At 33.9% G+C, this 21,947-nt stretch overlaps 3 protein-coding genes across 3 annotated transcripts; 1 reads left to right on the top strand and 2 right to left on the bottom strand.

Moving 5' to 3' along the window:
• Positions 1-183: 183 nt before the first annotated feature.
• LOC101256309 (MND1-interacting protein 1-like) lies at positions 184-4,806 on the bottom strand. The gene is made up of 3 exons (XM_004244493.5): positions 4,667-4,806; positions 2,835-4,540; positions 184-1,028 (listed from the first exon to the last, which is right to left on the bottom strand). The coding sequence occupies exons 2-3, from the start codon at positions 4,500-4,502 to the stop codon at positions 522-524; spliced, it is 2,175 nt and encodes a 724-aa protein (XP_004244541.1). The 5' UTR covers positions 4,503-4,540; positions 4,667-4,806; the 3' UTR covers positions 184-521.
• A 2,621-nt stretch (positions 4,807-7,427) lies between these two features.
• On the bottom strand, positions 7,428-10,933 carry LOC101256018 (plant intracellular Ras-group-related LRR protein 5). Its single transcript, XM_004244492.5, has 3 exons — positions 10,285-10,933; positions 8,057-8,973; positions 7,428-7,845 (listed from the first exon to the last, which is right to left on the bottom strand). Exons 1-3 carry the CDS (start codon positions 10,766-10,768, stop codon positions 7,720-7,722), a joined length of 1,527 nt encoding a protein of 508 aa, XP_004244540.1. The 5' UTR covers positions 10,769-10,933; the 3' UTR covers positions 7,428-7,719.
• A 2,557-nt stretch (positions 10,934-13,490) lies between these two features.
• CAC (AP-2 complex subunit mu) lies at positions 13,491-21,213 on the top strand. Its single transcript, NM_001324017.1, has 13 exons — positions 13,491-13,874; positions 15,677-15,854; positions 16,286-16,376; positions 17,194-17,288; positions 17,448-17,537; positions 17,625-17,673; positions 17,750-17,888; positions 18,308-18,424; positions 19,272-19,362; positions 19,445-19,587; positions 20,284-20,398; positions 20,633-20,677; positions 20,758-21,213. The coding sequence occupies exons 1-13, from the start codon at positions 13,792-13,794 to the stop codon at positions 20,836-20,838; spliced, it is 1,317 nt and encodes a 438-aa protein (NP_001310946.1). The 5' UTR covers positions 13,491-13,791; the 3' UTR covers positions 20,839-21,213.
• The last annotated feature ends 734 nt before the right edge of the window (positions 21,214-21,947 follow it).

Raw genomic sequence — 21,947 nt, 5'->3', positions numbered from 1 at the left:
TTTTTCAAAATAAAAAATAAGTAAGAAATTCACTTAAACATTTTCATAGTTCGAAGTACGAACACATCCTAAAGGTTAAAAAGGAAACATATCAACCCTAACAATTAAAAGAGAAACATTTTTAGAAATAAGAACTACATTTCAAAGACGATATTTTTGACTCGCATACCAAACACAAGAAAATAAATAAAATATTCACTTATTTTTCTAAAAAAACATTCTCTAAGAGAACATTTTCAAACACACATGTCAAGATAAGAACCTGCAAAATATATCAAAGAGAGTTTTTTTTTTTGTTTGCCCCCATCTACGATGGGAAAAAACATTTTCAGAAAAGCCTGTTTAAAGAGTACCCATTACAACACAATGAGCTGCTTACTTAGTATATCTTCTATGAGCATAAGTTTGAAGATAGCATAGTCTACTAGCATAAGTTTTAAGATAATGCAGGAAATAAAACATTGTTTTATAGTCTAACCGACAGTTTACGAGCATGCCATGATAAAAGCTGGGATGAAGGCTTAGGATGTTGCACCAAAGACACGGATCCTCCGTTCAATTGGAGCCCTGCAGCATGGACATTTAGAAACTCTTCCCTTCTTTCCAAAGTTGTCGTTGCAGCTGGAACACAGAACCTGATGAGCACAAGGTAGGAAAACAACTGAAACTTCATGCTTCATGCATATGATACACTCCCTAGAGTCTTCCTTCACGGGAGAATACTCCTGGGAATTATCTAACTCACGTAACATCCTTGCAATATCTCCATGCGGGTGCTGTTCCACGTTAGAACCTGTTACTACATTAGCTGACTGATTCTGCAGCTCAGTAGATGCTTTAAGCCGAGAAAGATCCTGTTCAAGCCTTTGCAAGTCATCCTTGTGCCGCTGGAAGTCTATTTCTGCCTTTGAGCGCAATTCCTCAAGCTTCCTTTTGTTGTTAGCCTCGACTGCTTCTTTCAAACGTCGTTCTTCATCCACTAGTGCAGATGCTTGCTGCCTAGCCTTCTGTTCCAGCCTCCATTTGACCTGTCAAAAATTAGCAACATTATGCATTGACAAGTTCATCATGTGGTGTTCAGTTCGGCGCAGGAAATATCACAGTTCAAATTATGTAACCTCCAGGAAAGGATAGACTAGAGTAGGAAATAAAACAACGCATCGATAAGCCTAGACACATTGAATCACGCTTTGTGAGGATCTGCCAAAGAGACTTGCTATTGTTCACAAATACCTTTGTTTTTCAAGTAAAACACATGTTGAACGGAATAATGCAACAGGATCAAGTAATCCTACATATAGCATAACACAACATGTAGGACACGTTTTTCTACTAAAAATTGTGCAACAAAGCTCATGTAAGATTTCATAATTTTAATTAAGAAAACAAAATAAAATTTTGTAATGATCACCCATTTTTTAGACACTTATCAGGAAAGAAGAGAAAAGAAGAAAAGGACAAAATATTAGCCATTCATGAAAAAGATGGAACATGAATTGAAGTACATTTCTTTCAACCTTTTTCCCCTTTTCAGATAAGAGTGAACTATGCTTTCGAATGTTCTTGAACATGAATGGAAGAGGTTTTCAAAAAGAAAAAAAGATATCCACCACAAAACAAAATTGAGTTCGACTGTTGGTGGCATTGAAAGAAACTGGAACATGTCTATTGGCTGATAGAAGGCACAAATGGTGCAAATTTAGGTTATTCTTTTAAGATGGGTCAAGCTGAGTTGCCTCATCATATCGAAAGAAAAGGTTTATGAATTTTAAACTGCATTTTCGAACTACTCAAGTGAAATCTGAAAGGGTCACAATTTTGAGAAAAAAAGTCGCATATCGTCCAGGCATGTCTTTGGTAAAGGAGGGCATGTCAACAACATACCCAGTGTGACCTGCAAGTGGGGTCTGGGAGGGTGGTGACTGGTGTGTATGCAAGTGTCCTACCCCTACCTTGTGAAGTTAGAGACATGTGTCCAAATCTTAAACAGTATAGGGGTGTATACTGTATTTCCCCGCTTCTTACTTGGTCCAAAAATTTGCAGCTTTCTGACATACAACACCATATTTACAACCTCCAGTTTAAATGTGATAAATAGATATAGCTTACAATTTACAGTGGGAAAAAAAGAAGAAAAACATAGGGTTTTGATTACCTGCAAAATTGGTTCATCAACTCATTGAATAGCTTTATTATAATTAAATGTCTAAATAGTTTACAATATTCTCCAACTAGTTGGAACCGGCGAGGAATACAACAACATGACTGAACAGGAGATCACCAATTATAGTAGTGATCTTGTCAAGCATACTTAGCTGCGGAGTTCTCATGACTCTCGCTCAACTAGTTGAGTTGGTCAGGGATACAACACAAAGACTTCCCAGCGGACCACTGGTTAAGTTTGGAATTCTTGATGACATGAGCTGGTAGGATCCTATTCCTCACATAACTTAACATCTTTTTCTCTTTGTAAGAACACAATTACTCGGACGTAGGACTGGCTATGGTTTGCAAAGGTCATACAGGGAGAGAAGAGACATATGATCAAAAGATAAAAACTTAGTACATGACACATCTTCCCTAAAAGATTTTGTTAGTGGCTCTGAATAACTCATGATACCAAAAAAAAAAGAGGCAAGTATCTGAGGCTAGAACAAAAATGCTTCCATTAAGGACGAGCCTTTATGAAGCACCAGAGCTATTCCACGTAATACGAGGACACGAGAATCTTAAACCGGTTCTCAGACAGTGATGTATAATGTTGTTAGCATTTCCACAGCAAGATTAACAATAACAAGTAAGCATCAAGGAGAAAAAGAGAAGAAAGATCACACCTCAGCATCTTTTATAGCTACCTCTGACTGAGCCAGCTGGTTTTGCATGTCTGAAATATTTTGTTTCTCAGCTGCAATTTCCTCCTGAAGCTTCTTTTTCTTTTTGTCCCAAACAGCAAGCTTCTTCAAGCACTTTTTCTCCCTTTTTGCAGCTTCCGCGCATTTTTTCGCAGATTCCGAAGCGCTTAGCTTCTGGGCCTCCAGCTCCGCCTTCATTTCTGCGTTATCCTCCTGAAGTTTTTTCACAAACATGTTTGACCGATCAACATTCGCGCTTGCTGTTCTTAAACTAGTCTCCATTTCTGATAATTTCTTCATGGTAGCATCTTCTACAGCAGGTTTGCCTTTCTTCATTCTCTGGATATCCTCCTTCTCCATCCTCAACATTTTCAGCTCTGTCAAGTCATTGCTAAGCTTCCTAGCAGCCTGCATAGCTTTTTGGTGCGCCCAATCTTTCCTTTCCTTGACCTGTTTCTCAAGATCCTTTATCTGATCGAGCAGACTTAGTAGCATCTCATCTTTCTGGTCCAGATCTTCATTGCCCTTGCTCTGCTGCTGTGTATTTTCATCAAGATTCAAATCTTGAAATTTACCTACCACACAGTTAACATCTTGGCTTTTCGAAGTTTGTGAGACACCCGACTGAGCAAGCCCACTTGATTGATCCCCATCAGTCAGGGAACTAGAGGAAACCCGGGACTGGCTCTGCATATACTTAGGGTTTGACCTAAGTCCAGCCGTAAACGCAGCTACATTCCTCTTTAGCAAGGTTCTCATTGACGGAGTAAGGTTAAACCTCTTAGGACAATCAATCTCTTTATATGGAGTAGAATCAGAGGTAATTGCAGAAGACTTATTTAACGGATATGCATTACCAGTGCTATTCCCAAAACCCCAGCCCCCATGAAACCTACACATCGCAGGCACAACCCCAATAGGACCAGTAGCAACACCCTCCACATTAGTACTAGTACCACCACCACTCAGCGACCCAGTAGTACGACCACTCCCATCAGGAATTTCCATCACACTCGCCCTACCCACATGAAGATCACTAACCAACAAGCACCACATCGCATCCGCTTTACTTAAATGTGGTTTCATTTGTTGCAACAAGCAAATCAGACCCGCTAACGAATACTCCACTAACTGTCTTAAATCAACAAAAGATTGGTCTGATTCATCCCCACTCGAAGAACTCCCGCTATTTACATACCCATTATTCAAATACGACAGCGCGTTATGTAAAATATTAGTCAAAACATCCATCCCACCATAACAATGACCATTTTTCAACATAGCTTTCATAACACCCTCCTCACCATAACCCAACTTCGTAATCTTAGCAATAGCCTCACCATACAAAACCTCCAATTTTTGCAACAAGATAGCTTCCAATTGATCCTCAGTACATATATTCAACCCACCCTCATCAACCCCAGAACCTGACCCCGAATCCCCATCCGACCCAACATTAATCGGGTTGGACTGTTGAGCTGTTTCACTCTCAGCATTCAATTGACGAACCCCAGATTCAGAAATTCCAGAAAAATCTAAAGAACTACGGTTACGGTTACGGTTACTACTGCTTTGGCTATTATAATCATGATCGGTTCTACCCGATCTTGATCTTCGATTGTTCCTCATATACTTCTCCTTAGAACTCATTTGGGAAATTCAATTTTCACTAAAACATCAAAACAAACCTGCAAAAGGGGGAAAACACAAAACCAACAGAACTAAAAATTGAATTTTTTTTCCCCAAAAAATCATTCTTTTGATCAAGAATTGATGAACATATACATGATTTTAGATGAAGAAAATAGACTTACAGCTTTGAGATTATCGCCTTCTTCGGTTACACACACATAGAGAATTGCGTAGTGAAGGTTTACAAATGACAACACACAGAATTGGACATATATATATATGTGTGTGGAAGCTTCTACATAGCTTCTATGGGCTTGGTATTGTTATATGGGCTAGAGGGAGATGATATTTGATGGACTCTCCGTTCGTGATATTTCACTGAATATATTATTATTGGTTCGAGAAATCTCATCATTTTGAGAAATTAAGAGTATAGTTTTTCGCGTAAAAGAATATAATGTGTACGTCAAGGTTTTCGTGAGTCACTGAGACTTGTGATGGTAAAATGTACTCATCAAAACGGCTAGTGATCAATCGAAATTTATGAATACTTTACTTTACGATACGATACAATATATTAATGTGTTAGATTCAAAAAAAACTTCTCAATAGAAGTGTCTGGTGATATAATAGGTATTAAAGTTCCAGCGGTTCATTGGGAGTTGTGGAAAATCTATCTATTAAAACTGTTGGTGATCTGCAAACATTCATGAGTTTATTTTGTAGTGCGATATCGTATTAATGAATTCAGTGTTTTAAGAAATTTCATTTGATAAGTTATCATAAAATTGATTTGCTTTAAAATGATATCATACGAATTTAGAATTTTTTAATACGTTAAGATTATGATAAATCTATTCATTAAAAATTGTTGGTGATTAGTCGAAAATTTTTCATAAATATCTTTTTTGTATAATGCGATACAATATATTAATGGGTTGGATTTAAATTTCACCATTTGAGAATAACATAAATGGCTGCATGTGTAAAAGGATACTATACTTATCAAAGTTTTGGTGATTCATTGAAAGTTAGCAAATCTATCTATCAGAAATTGTTGGTGATTATTCGAGACTGATGAATGGTTTATTCTACAATGTAATATAATATCTTGATCGCTCAAATTCAAGAAATTTTTACAATTAAAAAATTAACATAAACAACTGTCTGCAAAAGGAAACAATACATATTAAAATTGTAGTGATTGGTTGAGAGTTGTGGCAAATCTATATCCATTGAAAACTGTTGTTGATCAATTGAAATTTGTAAAGTTATTCCAAAATATGACACAATACATTGTTAGATTAAAAAAAATTTCACCATTTAATTAATTTATATAAATAGCCATTTGTGTAACACTATGTATTAAAATTTAGGTGATTCTTCAAAACTTGTGGCAAATCTATCCATCGAAAATTGTTGGTGAGCAATTCAAAATTTATGAATAGTTTTTCTTACAATACGACACAATATATCTATTAGAAACTATTGATAATGCAGTACAATATAATTTGCACTAAATTTCTAGTTATTCACCAGAATTTACAATAAATTCTTATGCTAGACCTTCAAATATTTCGTCAAGATTTTTTAAAAATCTTAATACTAATGATTTATGATAAGTTGTGATAAGACAACTCTTGTTATGATCTGTCTGATATTAGATTGTAGCTTTTAGCGTTAAAACTATTTCATGCAATATTTTTATATATAGATAATCAAACTTAACCATAACTCTATAAATAATTGTCTATTTATGTAAATCTCATAGTTAACGATATTAAATTCTAACTTTGATCTCACAACCTTTTCAATGGCGATCAAACTTTACGTTAACATTATAAATAATTGTCTATTTGTATAATTTCAAAGGTTTGATATTGAATTTTAACTTTTGATCACTCAAAAATCAACTTGACTCGGAGTTTCTAAAAAATGAAAATGTACATGTTCAAGAAAATTTGCACTTCTCATGAAGTGTTTCTTTTAATAATAAAAATAAAAAAATTAAACAAACATCTAAAGTTTAGCGTAATTTTTATTTATACACTTCAATTAAGATTTATATCATTTGAGTATTTGTATTAGTATCTCAATATGTTATTTGACACGTTTTGATGACTCAATCAATTAAGTAAAAAGCCTATTACATATTTATTAATGACATATTAAAATGGTGAACAAAATGAAAATTATGATATATGAATTCTAAATAATAATATAAAATTGAAATACCTTCACACTCTAATCAAATTAGTCGAATATAGATGAAAATTAATTATAGGACTCTCGTTCAACAAATCAAAGGTACGTCAAAAATTAAATAAGCTCTTGTTAACAATATTGTTTGATACTTTTATGTATAACTCGTTTTATTTTAGGGTTAAAAAGGTCATATGAATTAATTTACCTATTCAAATATCACATATACCTACCTAATATATCAGCATTATAATTTATTTTAATTCAAAATGTGAAGTAAATGAATTTCTAAATGCGATATTTCACAAAATTAGAAAAAAAAGAAATCACACAAAATTAGTTCGTAAATAATAATAATAATAATTATAATAATAGATATGCAAATTCTATTAGATTGCCCTTTTTAGCAAAATGTTTTGTGTCGCCGTTTTTTTGGATTTGATGAGACTTTTATGGTATTTAAAGAAGTGCATCCTTTGCACAAAGCATAACGAGTTCACTAGGATTCACGTGTGTTATAGTCAGACCATCCTAGTGCAATTGGTTTCACCTTTCAAATCCGTGACCTATATGTCACACACAGAGAGATGTATTTTTTTGAATTTGATGAGACTTTTATGGTGTTTAAGAAGCATAACGAGTTCACTAGGGTCCACGTGTGTTGTAGTCAGACTACCTTAGTGCAAAGCATTAGTGATTGATTTTTCACCGTTCAAACCCGGCACACGGAGACAGTTGTACTTCACAATTAGAAATGAGAAACATTTCTTCACTCAGTTCAAGTCTTATAAGAACCAATAGTTATACTGTCAGATAAATGCAGTACTCTAGCTAGCCATATCATTACAGTTATAAGCAACTTTTATATAATTGGTATCTGACACCTCTCGCTGAGACGAATCCAAGATCTAGAGTCAGCGGATTCAGAATGAGGGGGTCTTATTAATTGTATAAGTTTTCAAATGTTTTGTACAGGATGTACAAATAGTTCGATCCGCAATCATTAGGTTCAGTTCAACCAACAGTACCTCCTCTAGATCCGCCTCTTCCCCTCGGTTTTAGGAAACAGGCAACTTGGACAAAAGAAAGGTCTCCTCTTAGGCCGCTGCAATTGAAGCTCGTTCTTAGTTACGAATTCAGCCATGTACTCTACAACAACCTGATGGCAGGAAAAAAAGAAGAAAACGAAACAAGTTGGAACATCTCGTTGAGGTGTGTTTTTAATACATAGATGGCGATAGTTCATCTAGGAAAAGGGAAGAGTTGATAGTGTTGAGTGTGAAACTCGTGAAAAGGCTATAGTTCATGTATTACTACCGTAAAGTCTAAGATTGATTGACAGGAAACACAGCAGTAAGCATAAAAATCACCTGAGCCCCGAGCTTTATAATTTGCCTTGGTGGTACTTCTAGCGGAGTCTCATCAGCTCGAAAAGTTTTCAACTTTGACAAGAGCCTGAAGGAGTCGGGCAACGTTCTTATTTGACTGTTGCTAATATCAAGCTCTTCAAGATTCTCAAGGTTTCCGATTGATCTTGGTAAAGTTTTCAAGTCCGCAAAGTTGTTTGCAAGATTAAGCTTTTCCAAGCTGACAGCAAAACAGAATGTTTCGGGTATGTTCTCAACTTCGTTGAAGCTAACATCAAGTTCCCTTAGGCGAGAAAGATTCCCCATTGTTGTTGGTAATCCTTTGATTCTGTTAATGTGTAGCGTAAGAATCTCCAAGTGTTCGAGCATTCCCATTGCCTCGGGGAGAGCTTTAAGCTGATTAAAATCCAATCTCAGTTCTACAAGGGAAGAACAAAATCCTATAGTGTAAGGAAGTTCCTCGAGCTGATTTGTTTCCACGTTTAGTCTCTTCAAGGAGGTTAAGTTCCCAACGAAATCAGGCAAATGAGTGAACCTGTTCGAACCCAAATCAAGATCGATCAGATTTACTAAGTTCCTGAAAGAAGCTGGCAGCGATTTCAACCTGTTCGCGTGGAGGTCAAGATCAGTCAAATTGATTAGCTCACCAAATGAATCAGGAAGGTTTATAATTTGGTTGGAGTGAAGATCGAGCTTCGTTAAGCCATTAAGGCTACCAATGGTAGTTGGAAGAGCCATGATCTGGTTATCGGCAACGTTTAGCTCAGTGACATTCACCAATTTCCCAAGTGACAATGGAAGCCATTCAATCTTGTCCATTAACTTGTTCTGAAGATCAACAACTCTTGCTCGAGTTTTGGCGGCATTTTCAATTAGGGCAGCTACTTTCATCAAGCTGTACTTCTCTTTGTGCTTGATCCCTAAAGGCAATTACACAGACATAGTATAGTTGAATGCCATATCAGTAACGAGCCAGGATTTTTACTAAGAGGATTCACAATATAAAGAAGTAACACATGAAGAAGGCAAGAGGATTTAACGTATAGTATACAACGATAACAACTATGCCTCGGGCCCAAACAACATATATAGTATTTATACGTAAAAAGAAATTGACCTATTTGCACATTCTAATTTTCCAACGAAGGGATATCAATAGCTTCGTCACTGCCACACATACTAAACGAATCCTGTAAACCTAGTAGATTAGTTGACGTACATAGCAAGCTAGCGCCATCACTAAAAAGGAAAAGAATAATGCAAACTACGATTTAAGTTCCAAGAGAGACACCCGAAAGAAAAACCTTCAAATGAAGTTTTCCATCAATCTAAACATTGACGTCCAACAACTACGCCCCAGTCCCAAACAAAGGGGTATCAATAGCTCCGCCACTGCCACACATACTGAGCTACAGCTGGAAAGCTAGTAGATTAGTTGTCATACGTAGCAAGCTAGCGCCATCACTAAAAAGGAAAAAGAATCTCGCGAACTAAAATTCAAGTTCAAGAGAGACACCAGAAAGAAAAACTCTAAATGATGTTTTCTCATCAATCTAAACAATGACGTCCAACAACAACTACGCCCCAGTCCCAAACAAAAAGGTATCAATAGCTCCGCCGCCGCCACTCGTACTCACCTATATCTGAAAACCTGGTAGATTAGTCGACATACATAGCAAGCTAGGGCCATCACTAAAAAGGAAAGAGAGTCATGCAAGCTAGGAATCAAGTTCCAAGAAAGACCAAAAGGAGAAACTATAAATGATGTTTCTCAATCAATCTAAGCTAGCGTTTAGCCATAAATTTTGAAGTTAGAAACTTGAACGATTTTTTAAGTTGTGTTTGGATATATATTTTATTCTAAGATTTCCAATAAAATAACGTGATAATCAAACTACATACAACTACACACACTAACAGAAGGACAAAGAAACCAAATAAGCAATACTAGGACCACTAGTACCTACTAAACCTCTAGCCTAATTCATGCTCTCCACAACTCACAAGCAAGCAAAAAGTAGAAATCTTGGATACACAAAAAAAAAGAATAAACCGAAGTAAAAGCATAACAAAGCATTCTCAACATTAGCTAAAAGAATATAATAAAATAATAGAAGTACAAGGAACAATAAATCGAAAGACAACACACTACCACCACAACTCACAAACAAGCAAAAAGTTGAAATCTTGGACACAAAAAAAAGCAAAAAAAGAGAAGCAAATATCCATACCTGAAGAAGAAACATTAATCAATTCACCACTTGTAACCAAACCCTTCTTCAAAACCTCATCCTTTTTTCCAATTTCAACCATTGGGTCCTCAAAAGAATTGATTTTTCCCATTTGGGTATCTTCACAAACCAACTCTGTAGCTTCCTGAATCAACTCATCAAAATCTTGATAAGTCTTATCAAGCTCAATCAACTCAACAGCCTCTTTCTTCTGTTCTTTGCTTTGGAACAGAACCATAGCTTTTCTCACTTTTTCTAACACAGAGTAAAGCTCAGCTGGAACACTTTCTTCTATCTCAACTCTTCTCTTTGAAATTTCATCAAGTTCTATTTTTTCTTCTGTTTCTACTGATTTTACAACAGAAATTGAAGCTTCAATCTCTAAAATGGATGGTCTTGGTGGTAGTGATTTGTAAATCCTTGTGATTTCTTCTATGATTTTGGTACAAGCAGGTGATGGGGGTTTTGTGATTGGAGTAGCCATGGTGAACAAAGAAGAAATGATGGAGAAATTAATTGTTTGGATTATGTATTTATTATGCTTGTAACTATTATCTCCGAGTTCAAATGGTTGAGCATCTCGAGTCTTAATTCATAAGCTAAATTAAGTCAAGTATCTATATTTGAATGTTCAATAAAACTAAAAAGTTATTGACGTATTAAATTTTTCTATTTTTATGTATTGTAAATTAATAATTAAATATTAGACTAATAAATTTTTTAATTAAATCCTTATTTTATATCATGACTATTAAATTAAATTATCTTCATAGGAAGCCAAAAGAATAATCATAAGTATAAAACAAAATTAAAGTAGGTAAATTAGAGTATTAAAAAGGTTAAAATAAAATAATAGTATGAAGAATCTTTAGTTAATAATTTAAGTTTGACCCATATGAATTCTTGACCAATCATATTTGATTTATTTAGTTTATTATTTTTTATTAATAATTTATATAATATTTAAATCAAAATCGTTCTCGATGAGCTTATTTATTTTTAATAAAAATATAATTTTTACTGATCTACTAAAGTCTTAAATTCAGAGTAAAATTATATTATATAAATTATTAATCATGAATTTTAATTTTATAATAGCCTCTTTATATAATTGGTCACTAATATTTATGTTATAATAGATTGTATACATCTTACTTTTTGAAAGTGTAATTCTTCTTCAAATATTTTGTGAAAGTGGAAAACAAAATGCTTTATGAATCAAATATATTTTCTTTAATAGTAAACAACATTCTTATTTTGAAAAATGTTTTGGGACAGGTTTTATTTGATGTTATTTAAATAAATTATTAATTTTGTTAATATTTAATATTAATATGTTCCAAGTGTGAATAATGGATTTGCTAGTAATCTTTCTTGAAAAAATTGTTTATTACAATATTCACATGAGAATAATGTTGTATTTTGCATTTGAATTTTTGTTGCTGGCTTATTTATATATTTATTTTTATGATTATGACATTAAAGGTTCGTTTGGTCAAGAGTAGGGGGGTCAAAAATGAGTTTAATAATAGATAATTCGATCAAAATTTTAAGGATTGAACCTAAAATAATTTAAATTGAGTTCAATTTCAAATCATTCAAATCTCAATTCCTTTTAAGAGAATTAAATTGATCTCAATATCTCTAGTTTCAACCTATTTTAAGATTTTCTATTTGTATTGATATAATATATGTTATGTTGAAGGTAGAAATTAATATATATTTTACATCTTTTAGGATTTATCTATCTATTTGTAATTTTTTTAAAAAAGTTTTTGAATAAAGCTTAAAAAATAATAATATATATATATTAAAATCATTGAGATTAAGCGGGTCAAATTGAACAAGTCAAGACCCAACCCATTTTAAGTTCATTTGAGCCAAAAGTAAACTTGGGTCAATCAGGACCCAACCCAATTTTCATTTCAATCAATTTTAATAGAGAAAATTGTATAAAATAACAAACTAATAATTCATATTAAATGTCATAACCACAATTTCATCTAATTGTAAGTCGTAGCAAACAGTTGTCATTCGCCTCTCTCCCTTGCGAATCTCGCTTGCCACTCTTCTAGATCTCGCTTGTCACTCTCCCTCACCTTTCTCACTTTATACCAAGACAAATGTATAAATTGTGTTTGTGTTTGTATAAAGAAAGAGAAAACTATATATACAAATACATATATTTTCACCATATAGCTTCCCTTACCAGTTCTCTTTTACATTTTCTCTCTTTCTCACTTTATACAACCACAAATTATACAAATCACAATGTATAATTTGTGTTGTAATAAGCGAGAGAGAGATTTGATATAGAAATATTTTATTTCGATTCAATTGTATACAAATTCAAAGTTTATGTATATAGACAATCACAAACATTGATACATATATATACATACAATTGAATTGAGAGGCTTGTCAGCGATTTATACAAACGAGAAATTGCCAACGATTTATATAAACGAGGGGCTTCCAACGATTTATACAAATGAGAGGTTGCTGATGATTTATACAAATCCACTAATCCATAGCAAACATAAAGTTTGTTATGAAGCACAAGTATACAAAATATAGCTATAACATACAAATATGATTTTTTATGTCTGTTAAACCTAAAATTTACTCATTTTAATATCTTTAATTTGAACTCAATCCGTCCACTTAGCACCCTTAGTTGAAATTAGGCGAAATAATTCTTATATTATATATGATACTATTTGATATTATTATAACTGATCCATCGATCCTATGTCTATATGTAGTAGTTTAAACACTCTTAAAAAATCTAAAATGAGAAAGTCGTAAATAAGGGTATTAATTGAAAACTTAAATTATGAAAAGTAAAAAACACCACACAACACATCCAACATATTACCACAAATAGGGTTTGCGGAAGATGTGCATATTATCTCTTTTTAAGATAAATAAATTATTTTCAATAAATTCGCAATTTAATAAAAAAAGAAGAAGAAGATAATAAACTACAAGTAAAATTATCATGTGAGAATTAAAACGATATTATAAAGATCATGATAAATTCAATTGTGAAATTTTAACACTAGTAACAACAACAACACATTCACACGAGTGTAATTCGAAATGGATAGCACCATCTTGGAAACTAGGTAATTTCGTTTCTGATCAAATAAGTTCACATAAATTATAAAAAAAAAATTAAAAATTTAATTTTAATACACGAATTGAAATCTCTGATTAAGAACGAACTATGAAAATAAGGCAATGAGTGCCTTTTGAATTTTTTTTCTTTAATAAACAAATTCAAAAAAAGCACAAAATAAAGATCTCACCATTTTCATTTCATTTCTTCAGTTCAAAACAGTTACCTTTTTTCTCCCCAAAATCACATGAAAAACCCTAGAAATCTCATTGATTTTTTTGATCAAAAATCTCAATTTGATCTGATTTAGTCCATCAATTTTCTATTTTTTTTGGATTTTATAGGTATTTTATTGTATAATTGGATCACCTGTTTGATTAGCAGCCATGCCAGTGGCGGCTTCAGCAATATACTTTTTGAATCTCCGGGGCGATGTCCTTATCAACCGTCTCTACAGGGACGATGTTGGGTATTTTCTCATTTTTGAATTTATACTTAATTTCTTATATTTTGCTCAATTTTTTTACTTTGATTTTGATTTTGGGTACTTGTTGTTGTAAAATTTTGATGAATGAGTTCTAATATTATGCTAGAAAGTTTTTGGTGTAATGTGTGATGAGTGACGGAGCCAGTATTTTCACCATGGGTACTTTCCTTGAGCCGAGGATCTGTTAAAAATAACATTGCATGCACTCTACCCTCTGCAGGCCTCTTTTGTGGTTTTATATATGTTGTTGTTGTTTTTTGGATTTCAAGTATAAATAAGTAAACATGTGAAGAAGCTAAGGGAACATAATTATGTATACATAATTTTTTTTTTTGAAATGTAATTTTGCGGGCGGGTAGGGGTGGGGTGAACTCGTTGTGCCCCCTATCTCCACTTGTGTGTGTGGTGAGCTTAAAGTTGGAACCTTTTTTTATGTCATGTCATTAGATCAGGTGATACTGTGACCGGTTAGTTAGGTTAAGGTTTAGTTGTTTAAGTTGATGAACGTAACAGATTGCTTGTAGTACTGTATGAGACAAACTAAGTCTTGGTGTAAAGTTTTGCTGTGTAAAGTTAAAAGTTTGATTTCCTTGCTGACGTTTACTTGGTTTTGATTTTGGTACTTAATTTGAGAGAAATAATTGTTGAGTTGAATGTTGATGAATTAATTGTAGTCTGCTGCCAGAATTTTTTCCTAATGTGTGGTTTGTTAGTTCAAAGTTGGAAACTTTTTTAGTTTTATGGCATTAAGATCAGGAGATACTGGTTAGTTAGGTTAAAGTTTAGCTGTTGAAATTGTTAAACATAACAGATTGTTTATAGTGTTGTAGTCCACAAACTAAGTTTTGGTGTACAAAGTTTTGCCTAACTAAATTAGAAGTTTGATTTCCTTGCTTGCTTTTACTTGATTTTGATTTAGGGACTTACATTTGATTTCCTTGCTCGCTCTTACTTGATTTTGATTTAGGGACTTACTTTAAGAGATAAAATGTTGATTTATCTTTTGAAGTTTGATGAATGAATTGTAATCTGCTGCTAGGAAGTTTTCGTAATGTGTAGTATTGAAAGCTCAAAGTTGGAACCTTCTATTTTATCTTATTGCCATAGTTAGGCTATGGTTTAGTTGTTGAAGTCGTTAAAAATAGTAGATCGTTTGTCTTGCTGTATAAGAAAAAGGAAATCTTGGTTTAAAATTTTGCCTAGCTAATTGGAAGGTTGATTTCCTGTGTGGATATTTGCATTTTTATGTGAACTTTGTCATACTAACTAAGTACCATGTTGGAGGATGGATATTCTTCTCTGTTTCTTGTTTCTCAAGATGACTTGTTCAAAACATTGGAATTTCTTTTAATCTTACCTCTTCAGGAAGTGGAGAAAATGTGTTTAGCTCATCATGATTTATCTTCAGTCAAACACATGTCTAACTGGCACCTCAGTCCCTTGTATATCAATTTGTATCTAATACGAAAATGTTCACATGCGAGAATAACTGGTTCTTAGCCTGCTAATTCAGAAATTTTGTAGCTTCTATCTGTCTTGTCCTTGCTTTGAGTCTTTGACAACCAATATCATCACTATAAACACTTTAAAATAGCTTCTACTTACTCTTCTTTTTAGTTGTCATGTTATAAGTGCTTGTGTTTGTATGAAGCAAACTAAGTTCGTCTTTCAAATAAAATGCATGTGAATCAATCATTGTGTCACCTGTCAGAATAAAGAAGCCGGTTATTACATTACTTTGCTATATTTCTCATTTAGCTATGAATCATTTTAAATTTTATCAGGGGTAATATGGTAGATGCCTTCCGGATGCATATAATGCAGTCAAAAGAACTTGGTACATGTCCCGTACGGCAGATTGGAGGCTGTTCTTTCTTGTACATGAGAATTAGCAATGTCTATATTGTGATTGTTGTTAGCAGCAATGCAAATGTTGCATGTGCATTCAAGTTTGTTGTTGAGGTAAAACTCTATTTCTTATTAGAATCATTATCGCACTATGACTGATGAATTTGGTCTCAACCAATTTTTTTTTATTTTTTAGTAACGAGAGCTTTCATGTGTCTCTCACTCTCTTTCGCCCCCTCTCTCTGTGTGGAGTAAGTGGAAATGTTGCTTTTTGCTCTCTTAGCTTCAGTTTTGTGTAATAATCTTATGAATTGGAAGCATTTCAGAACCAGTATCGTAGTTTTCAATGCTTTAGTTTTATTGAATTTCTGCGCCTTCCCAAATTTACTACATTCTTTCTTCTAAACAAGAAATCCTGGTACTTCTTAAGAAGTGGAGGTGAGAAAAATAATGTCATGACCATGACTAATTGCTTAAATGTGTTCTGCCAGTATTTTCTTTTTACCACCAGAATAATAAAACTGCAATCCCCCATACGCATGCAGGCTGTTACACTATTCAAATCTTATTTTGGTGGCGCCTTTGATGAAGATGCCATCCGCAATAACTTTGTTCTGATTTACGAGCTATTGGATGGTAAGCTTTGCCGAGATATTTAATTGCTGACATTTTGTCAGGGTTTGACAAGGGAAGCCTTTCTATGAAATAACTTCTTTTGGTTATTTTGCTTCATCATTGCGGTAGTAATGTTAATTTTTGTGATTGCTCCCTGCTCCGTCTTCCTTCTCAATCTGGAGCTGAGCAATATAAAATGTTGATACTTGGATAGAGTATATCAATGTGGATAATGCAAAACGGCAACAACATACCAGTATAGTCTCACAACTGGGGTCTAGGGAGTGTGGATTTACATGGGATTGTGCGCGTATAAGATAACTAATGTTGAGAGATGCTTTATGAGCCTAAACCGTGTCTATAGAGATGCATTAGGATATTTAGGTCTTGCTTAAGAAACTTTTGAAGCCTCTTTTATAATTGAAAGGAGAAGTACGTGGACAGCAACTTTGGTTTTTTCTAGTGAGACCCTATTTTTGTATCATTAATTTGTCCTTCAAAGAATTGCTGCTCAATGCACTGAGACAGGCCCATAGTTCCTCTCTGGACATACCTTCTAGTTGCTGATATTAAAATATTTCTTTAGGATATCCCTATTTAAGACAATATGCTGGGGTGCACAGAGTCAATATAGAATGTATTCATGTAGTGTGACAGTTTACTAACATTTCAGTTTCATGTAGTGTGACAGTTAGACCCCACTATTGACAATTTTGGTTGCTTTTTTAGTCTGTCTATTCACTTATCGCCCAACAAGAAGTTTAGTGCAATGTGTATGTGCTACATGCTTTTATGTCAAAAAGAGTAATCATTTTTTCCTTTTTATCTAAAATTGCAGAAATTATGGACTTTGGTTACCCTCAAAATCTTTCACCTGAAATCTTGAAACTCTACATTACCCAGGAAGGTGTCCGGTCATCCTTTTCATCCAAGGTTAGTTATTTTTTCTGTGCTTGCTTTCATAGTATGGCCGAAATTGTTGAATTATAGATTTATATTATCTACCTGTTTGATCTACTTAATAAAATAAATATGAATTTTGAGTGTAATATCAATCTGGGTTTCCCTTCACAATGCAACATAATTCTGCAGCATGTAGATAAGCCAGTTCCAAATGCAACATTGCAAGTAACTGGTGCGGTCGGTTGGCGCAGGGAGGGTCTTGTTTATAAGAAGAACGAGGTTGTTTTTGGCTGTCTTTCTTAAAATTTACGATCTTTTATCTTCCCATAGTATACCAGCTTCTGATGAAGGTTTGTATATCAACAGGTATTTCTGGATATTGTGGAGAGTGTTAATCTCCTTATGTCGTCAAAAGGTAGAAATTTTGTAGTTTGGTAGGTGACCTTTTTCCTACCAGTTTTTGGTTCTCATTTAATATATTATACTTGCAGGTAGCGTCCTCCGTTGTGATGTAACTGGAAAAGTTCTCATGAAATGCTTCCTTTCTGGAATGCCTGATCTGAAGTTGGGCTTAAATGATAAAATTGGTCTTGAGAAAGAGTCACAACTCAAGTCCCGTCCGACTAAGAGGTAGTGTCTGAATAATTGTCTGTTTCAGTCATATGATTGTTTGCGACAGTGCTTCTTGTGCTAGTTGTTTAAGGAAACGTCACTTGAATGTTAGTGACTTCTGTGTTTCATCTATACCATTTGTTTTCTGGAGAAAGTTGAATGATCTAGTTCTTTCTAACTCCTAATTTGATCTCATAAAGGAAAAAAGAAAGTAATCATTTTCCCTGTCATTCATCTCCTCAGTTAATTTACCATGACAAGTAAAGATGATAATCCCACTTTATCATGATTCTGCTTCTTTCAGTTGGTTCGCCTTATCTGCAGCTTTTCATCCTCAAACATGTCGCTGTTTAGGCTCCAATTAGTTTCAGATGCTACATGTTTTGTCGATTATTTATGTTTACTAACCTATTATATTTCGCTGCTGCCTGGTCCAGCGGTAAAACTATTGAGCTCGATGATGTTACTTTCCACCAATGTGTAAATTTGACGAGATTCAACTCAGAGAAGACCGTCAGTTTTGTCCCGCCTGATGGTGAATTTGAATTAATGAAGTAAGTTCATACTTCTGTCTATACATCTTTGTTTTCTGGGCTTGTCAATCAGAACTATGTCATCCGCAAATATCATGCACCAAAGTACCTATCCTTGAACATGATGTGTCAGCACGTCCATAGCCAATGACGATAAAAACAGGCTAAGAGTGTCTCCCAGCTGCAACCCCATTTAGTATCTTCTTTTGCTAATAGTGACATAATGTGAAACTCAAACTCCTTGATTTAGTTTAAAACTGAATCTTTTTGTTTAATATTGGTAATGTCAAATTAACGTCTGCTTTCCTTATGGAATATTTACCTCATGTTTTATGCATTCAAGAATTTTATATTGGATATTCCAGCATCCTGATGAATCAATTTGTGCATGTTCCCACTCATAAGTCATAACGTGTGTTCCAAACTCTTACTTAGTAAGTTGTCGAAAAGTTGCAGTATTAATGGAACTGCTTGAGAAATCTATCAAGATACTCAATGCGAAAGAAGTACTGGAAAAAAATCTAGAATTTCTCTGTGCAATATAAATTGAAATAGTGTAACCTTTGAAGTGATGGAGCAAGTGTCAACTCTGAGGCAAGGGTAAGTCTGGTGTACATTCTACCTTTCCCAGATACCTCTTTGTGGGACTACATTGGTCCCTGGGTATGTTGTTGTTTACTTGGAAAGTGATGATGACCAGAGTATAGAGATTGTATCTTGACTTTTAAGCTCAAAATACGTAAGCCCCTTGATTTGTAAGAGGTTAAGATTATATCTACTTATTTTTTTTCCGAAACTGGTAACATGTTCAGATCATGAACATACTTTGTATGATAGTGCCTGATTTTGTTTAACTGTTTATCTTCAGGTACCGCATCACTGAAGGAGTAAATCTTCCTTTCCGTGTATTACCAACTATCAAAGAATTAGGCCGTACACGTATGGAAGTGAATGTTAAGGTTTGGTATTGAATGAATTTTGATTGTAAACATCAATTTGTGCTTATATGATTTACTGTTGCTAACTTTGATTGTTTTTCAGGTTAAGAGTGTGTTTGGTGCAAAAATGTTTGCTCTTGGAGTAGTTATTAAAATTCCAGTGCCAAAGCAAACTGCTAAAACAAACTTCCAGGTGACGTCAGGGAGAGCAAAGTATAATGCAGCCATTGACTGTTTGGTTTGGAAGTGAGTAATCTATTGCTTAATCACAATTGGCGTATTTCTTGAAGATGTGGTCAAGGATAGTGGAACCTTCTTAGTTTTGTTTGTCTATTAGTTTACCTGGACAGTAGAATAAGAGTATAATTCAATGTTAATAGTTCTCCTCCTCTATTGTGGCTAATTGGAGGAGTTAAATTTACTTGGGGCGAGCTGAGTGTAATATAAAATAATCAAGATGGAGGAGGATAGTTTCACTAGGTTTTGCTTTTATACTGAATCCTATGTGTTTATATTTTCCCAATTGTTTCTCTTTTTTGTGTTAAAAAAGGGACATCCCGGTGCACAAAACATCCTGCGTTCATGCAGGGTCAGGGGATGGCCACATCCCAAGGGTTGTGATGTAGATAGCCTACCTCAATGTAAGCATTAGTGGCTAATTCCACAGCTTAAACCCGTGACCAATATAGGTCACACAGAGACAACTCTTCATGTTTAAATTTGAATCTATCTAAAAGTTTCTGGGTCATAGTAGTGGAGCATAAAGAAGTGTGGTTACTTTTATTTTGCTAAAGATTTTAATAGCTTATTGTTAATACAATTGAATAGTGTAATAACCAATGTCCTATTCTTGCCAGTAGGCATGTAGCTGTATTTGTACATTCTTCTGCAATAAGGCTAGTTTCTAAACATAGAATCTTCAATATGGACTATTTGGTGCAGGATACGAAAATTTCCAGGGCAAACTGAATCAACATTGAGTGCTGAGGTTGAGTTAATTTCGACAATTACAGAGAAAAAGTCCTTGACTCGTCCGCCAATTCAAATGGAATTTCAGGTAAATATTTTCCTTCCTGAGAGACCTGATAAGTTATAACCTTGTTCCGTTGACTATCTTCTTTATCCCTTGAATGGATCTTTTGGTAGGAGTGGGTCGGGGTAGGTGGGTATTGAGTCATTGGGGGATTACGGTTTAAAAGAGCCCATTCAACTGTGTTTTATCACATTTGTGGCGTTTCCTTGTATATTCTATTGACTCTAGAGTTTATGACCAGTTCCTTATTCTTTGCAGGTTCCCATGTTTACAGCATCTGGATTGCGTGTTCGGTTTCTCAAGGTATGTTTGCCAAACTTACAATTCAATAGTGTTTGTTCTTTTGGTATGATATCCAGCTTCATATAGTTAGTTTTGTGCAGGTGTGGGAGAAGAGTGGCTACAACACAGTTGAATGGGTTCGTTACATCACCAAAGCTGGTTCTTATGAGATTAGGTGCTAAGATGAAACAACTTACGTGAGTTTGATGTTGTCGTTGAACAATAGCCCTATTTGAGGGATGCAATCACACCAGCACTTATACATCGGATCTAGTCATGACTTTAAATGTGCTTGGACGAGTATAGTACTAGGATGGACGACCCCCCTATAGATTTCTCATGTTTCGTCTTGTGTTGACACCACCTGGTTTCGAATTGAGGAAGAGCTTGATTGTCTTTTTTGTTTTCCTTTTTAAAATCCTTTGTTGTTGTGCTGAGTTCTTTGTGAGGACTAAGAAAAGGCATTCTGCTAATGCTAGTTTGTTTCATATATTTTACCAAAAAAATTATTGTATCTTGTCTGGTTCCTGGAAATGAATTAGATTTTTTTCACAAAAGATTGTGCTTCAAAATTCATCTACTAGATAAATTTCGATCTAGTTACCTGGAGTTTAAGAAAGTAAATTCTTCTTCGATGTCTGTTTAAATGATTTGTTCGAATTTGGGGAGGATTTTAACTTATATAGGAGTACTTGATCACGTAACGAGTTTAACTTGTATACACATATATTTAAATAAATAAGAAACAATATGAAGCTTTAGGTATATATGTCTTCACTACTGCTTCAATTATATATCTAACTTCTAATCAAAAAAAAAAGAAAGAAAAAAGATTTAACTTGTATACTTCGATATAATGAAGAATTTAACTAGTAATAATAATTTGCAGAGGTTATTTTAATATGTAATAAGATATTGCTATGGAAATTATTTTAATCTATAATAATTTTTTTTTAAAAATAAATAAATTCATCCACTTTAACCTTCCATAGTAGTAAGGGTTTATCATTGATATCTATCTTGTACATTATAGATGGATTAAATTTTAATTTAGGGACTATTCTAATTAATATCACCTGCCAAAAGAATCCTCACAAAATGTCAGTTTTCTATTTGAAAAAAGATTAATCATCTACTTTGAAAATCAAAAGGACGGTGACAATAGTAAAATTAAATTAATTATATGCATTTACACATAAAAAGTGCAAGTTGTAATATTAATATAGTACGTATGCAATTTTATAAATTGTTGAACATATAATTATAATTAGAAATTCACATACGCACGCAT

Source organism: Solanum lycopersicum, chromosome 8, assembly GCF_036512215.1.
Source record: "Solanum lycopersicum chromosome 8, SLM_r2.1".
Taxonomy (NCBI): Eukaryota; Viridiplantae; Streptophyta; class Magnoliopsida; order Solanales; family Solanaceae; genus Solanum; species Solanum lycopersicum.
This window is presented reverse-complemented; position numbering and strand designations above follow the sequence as displayed.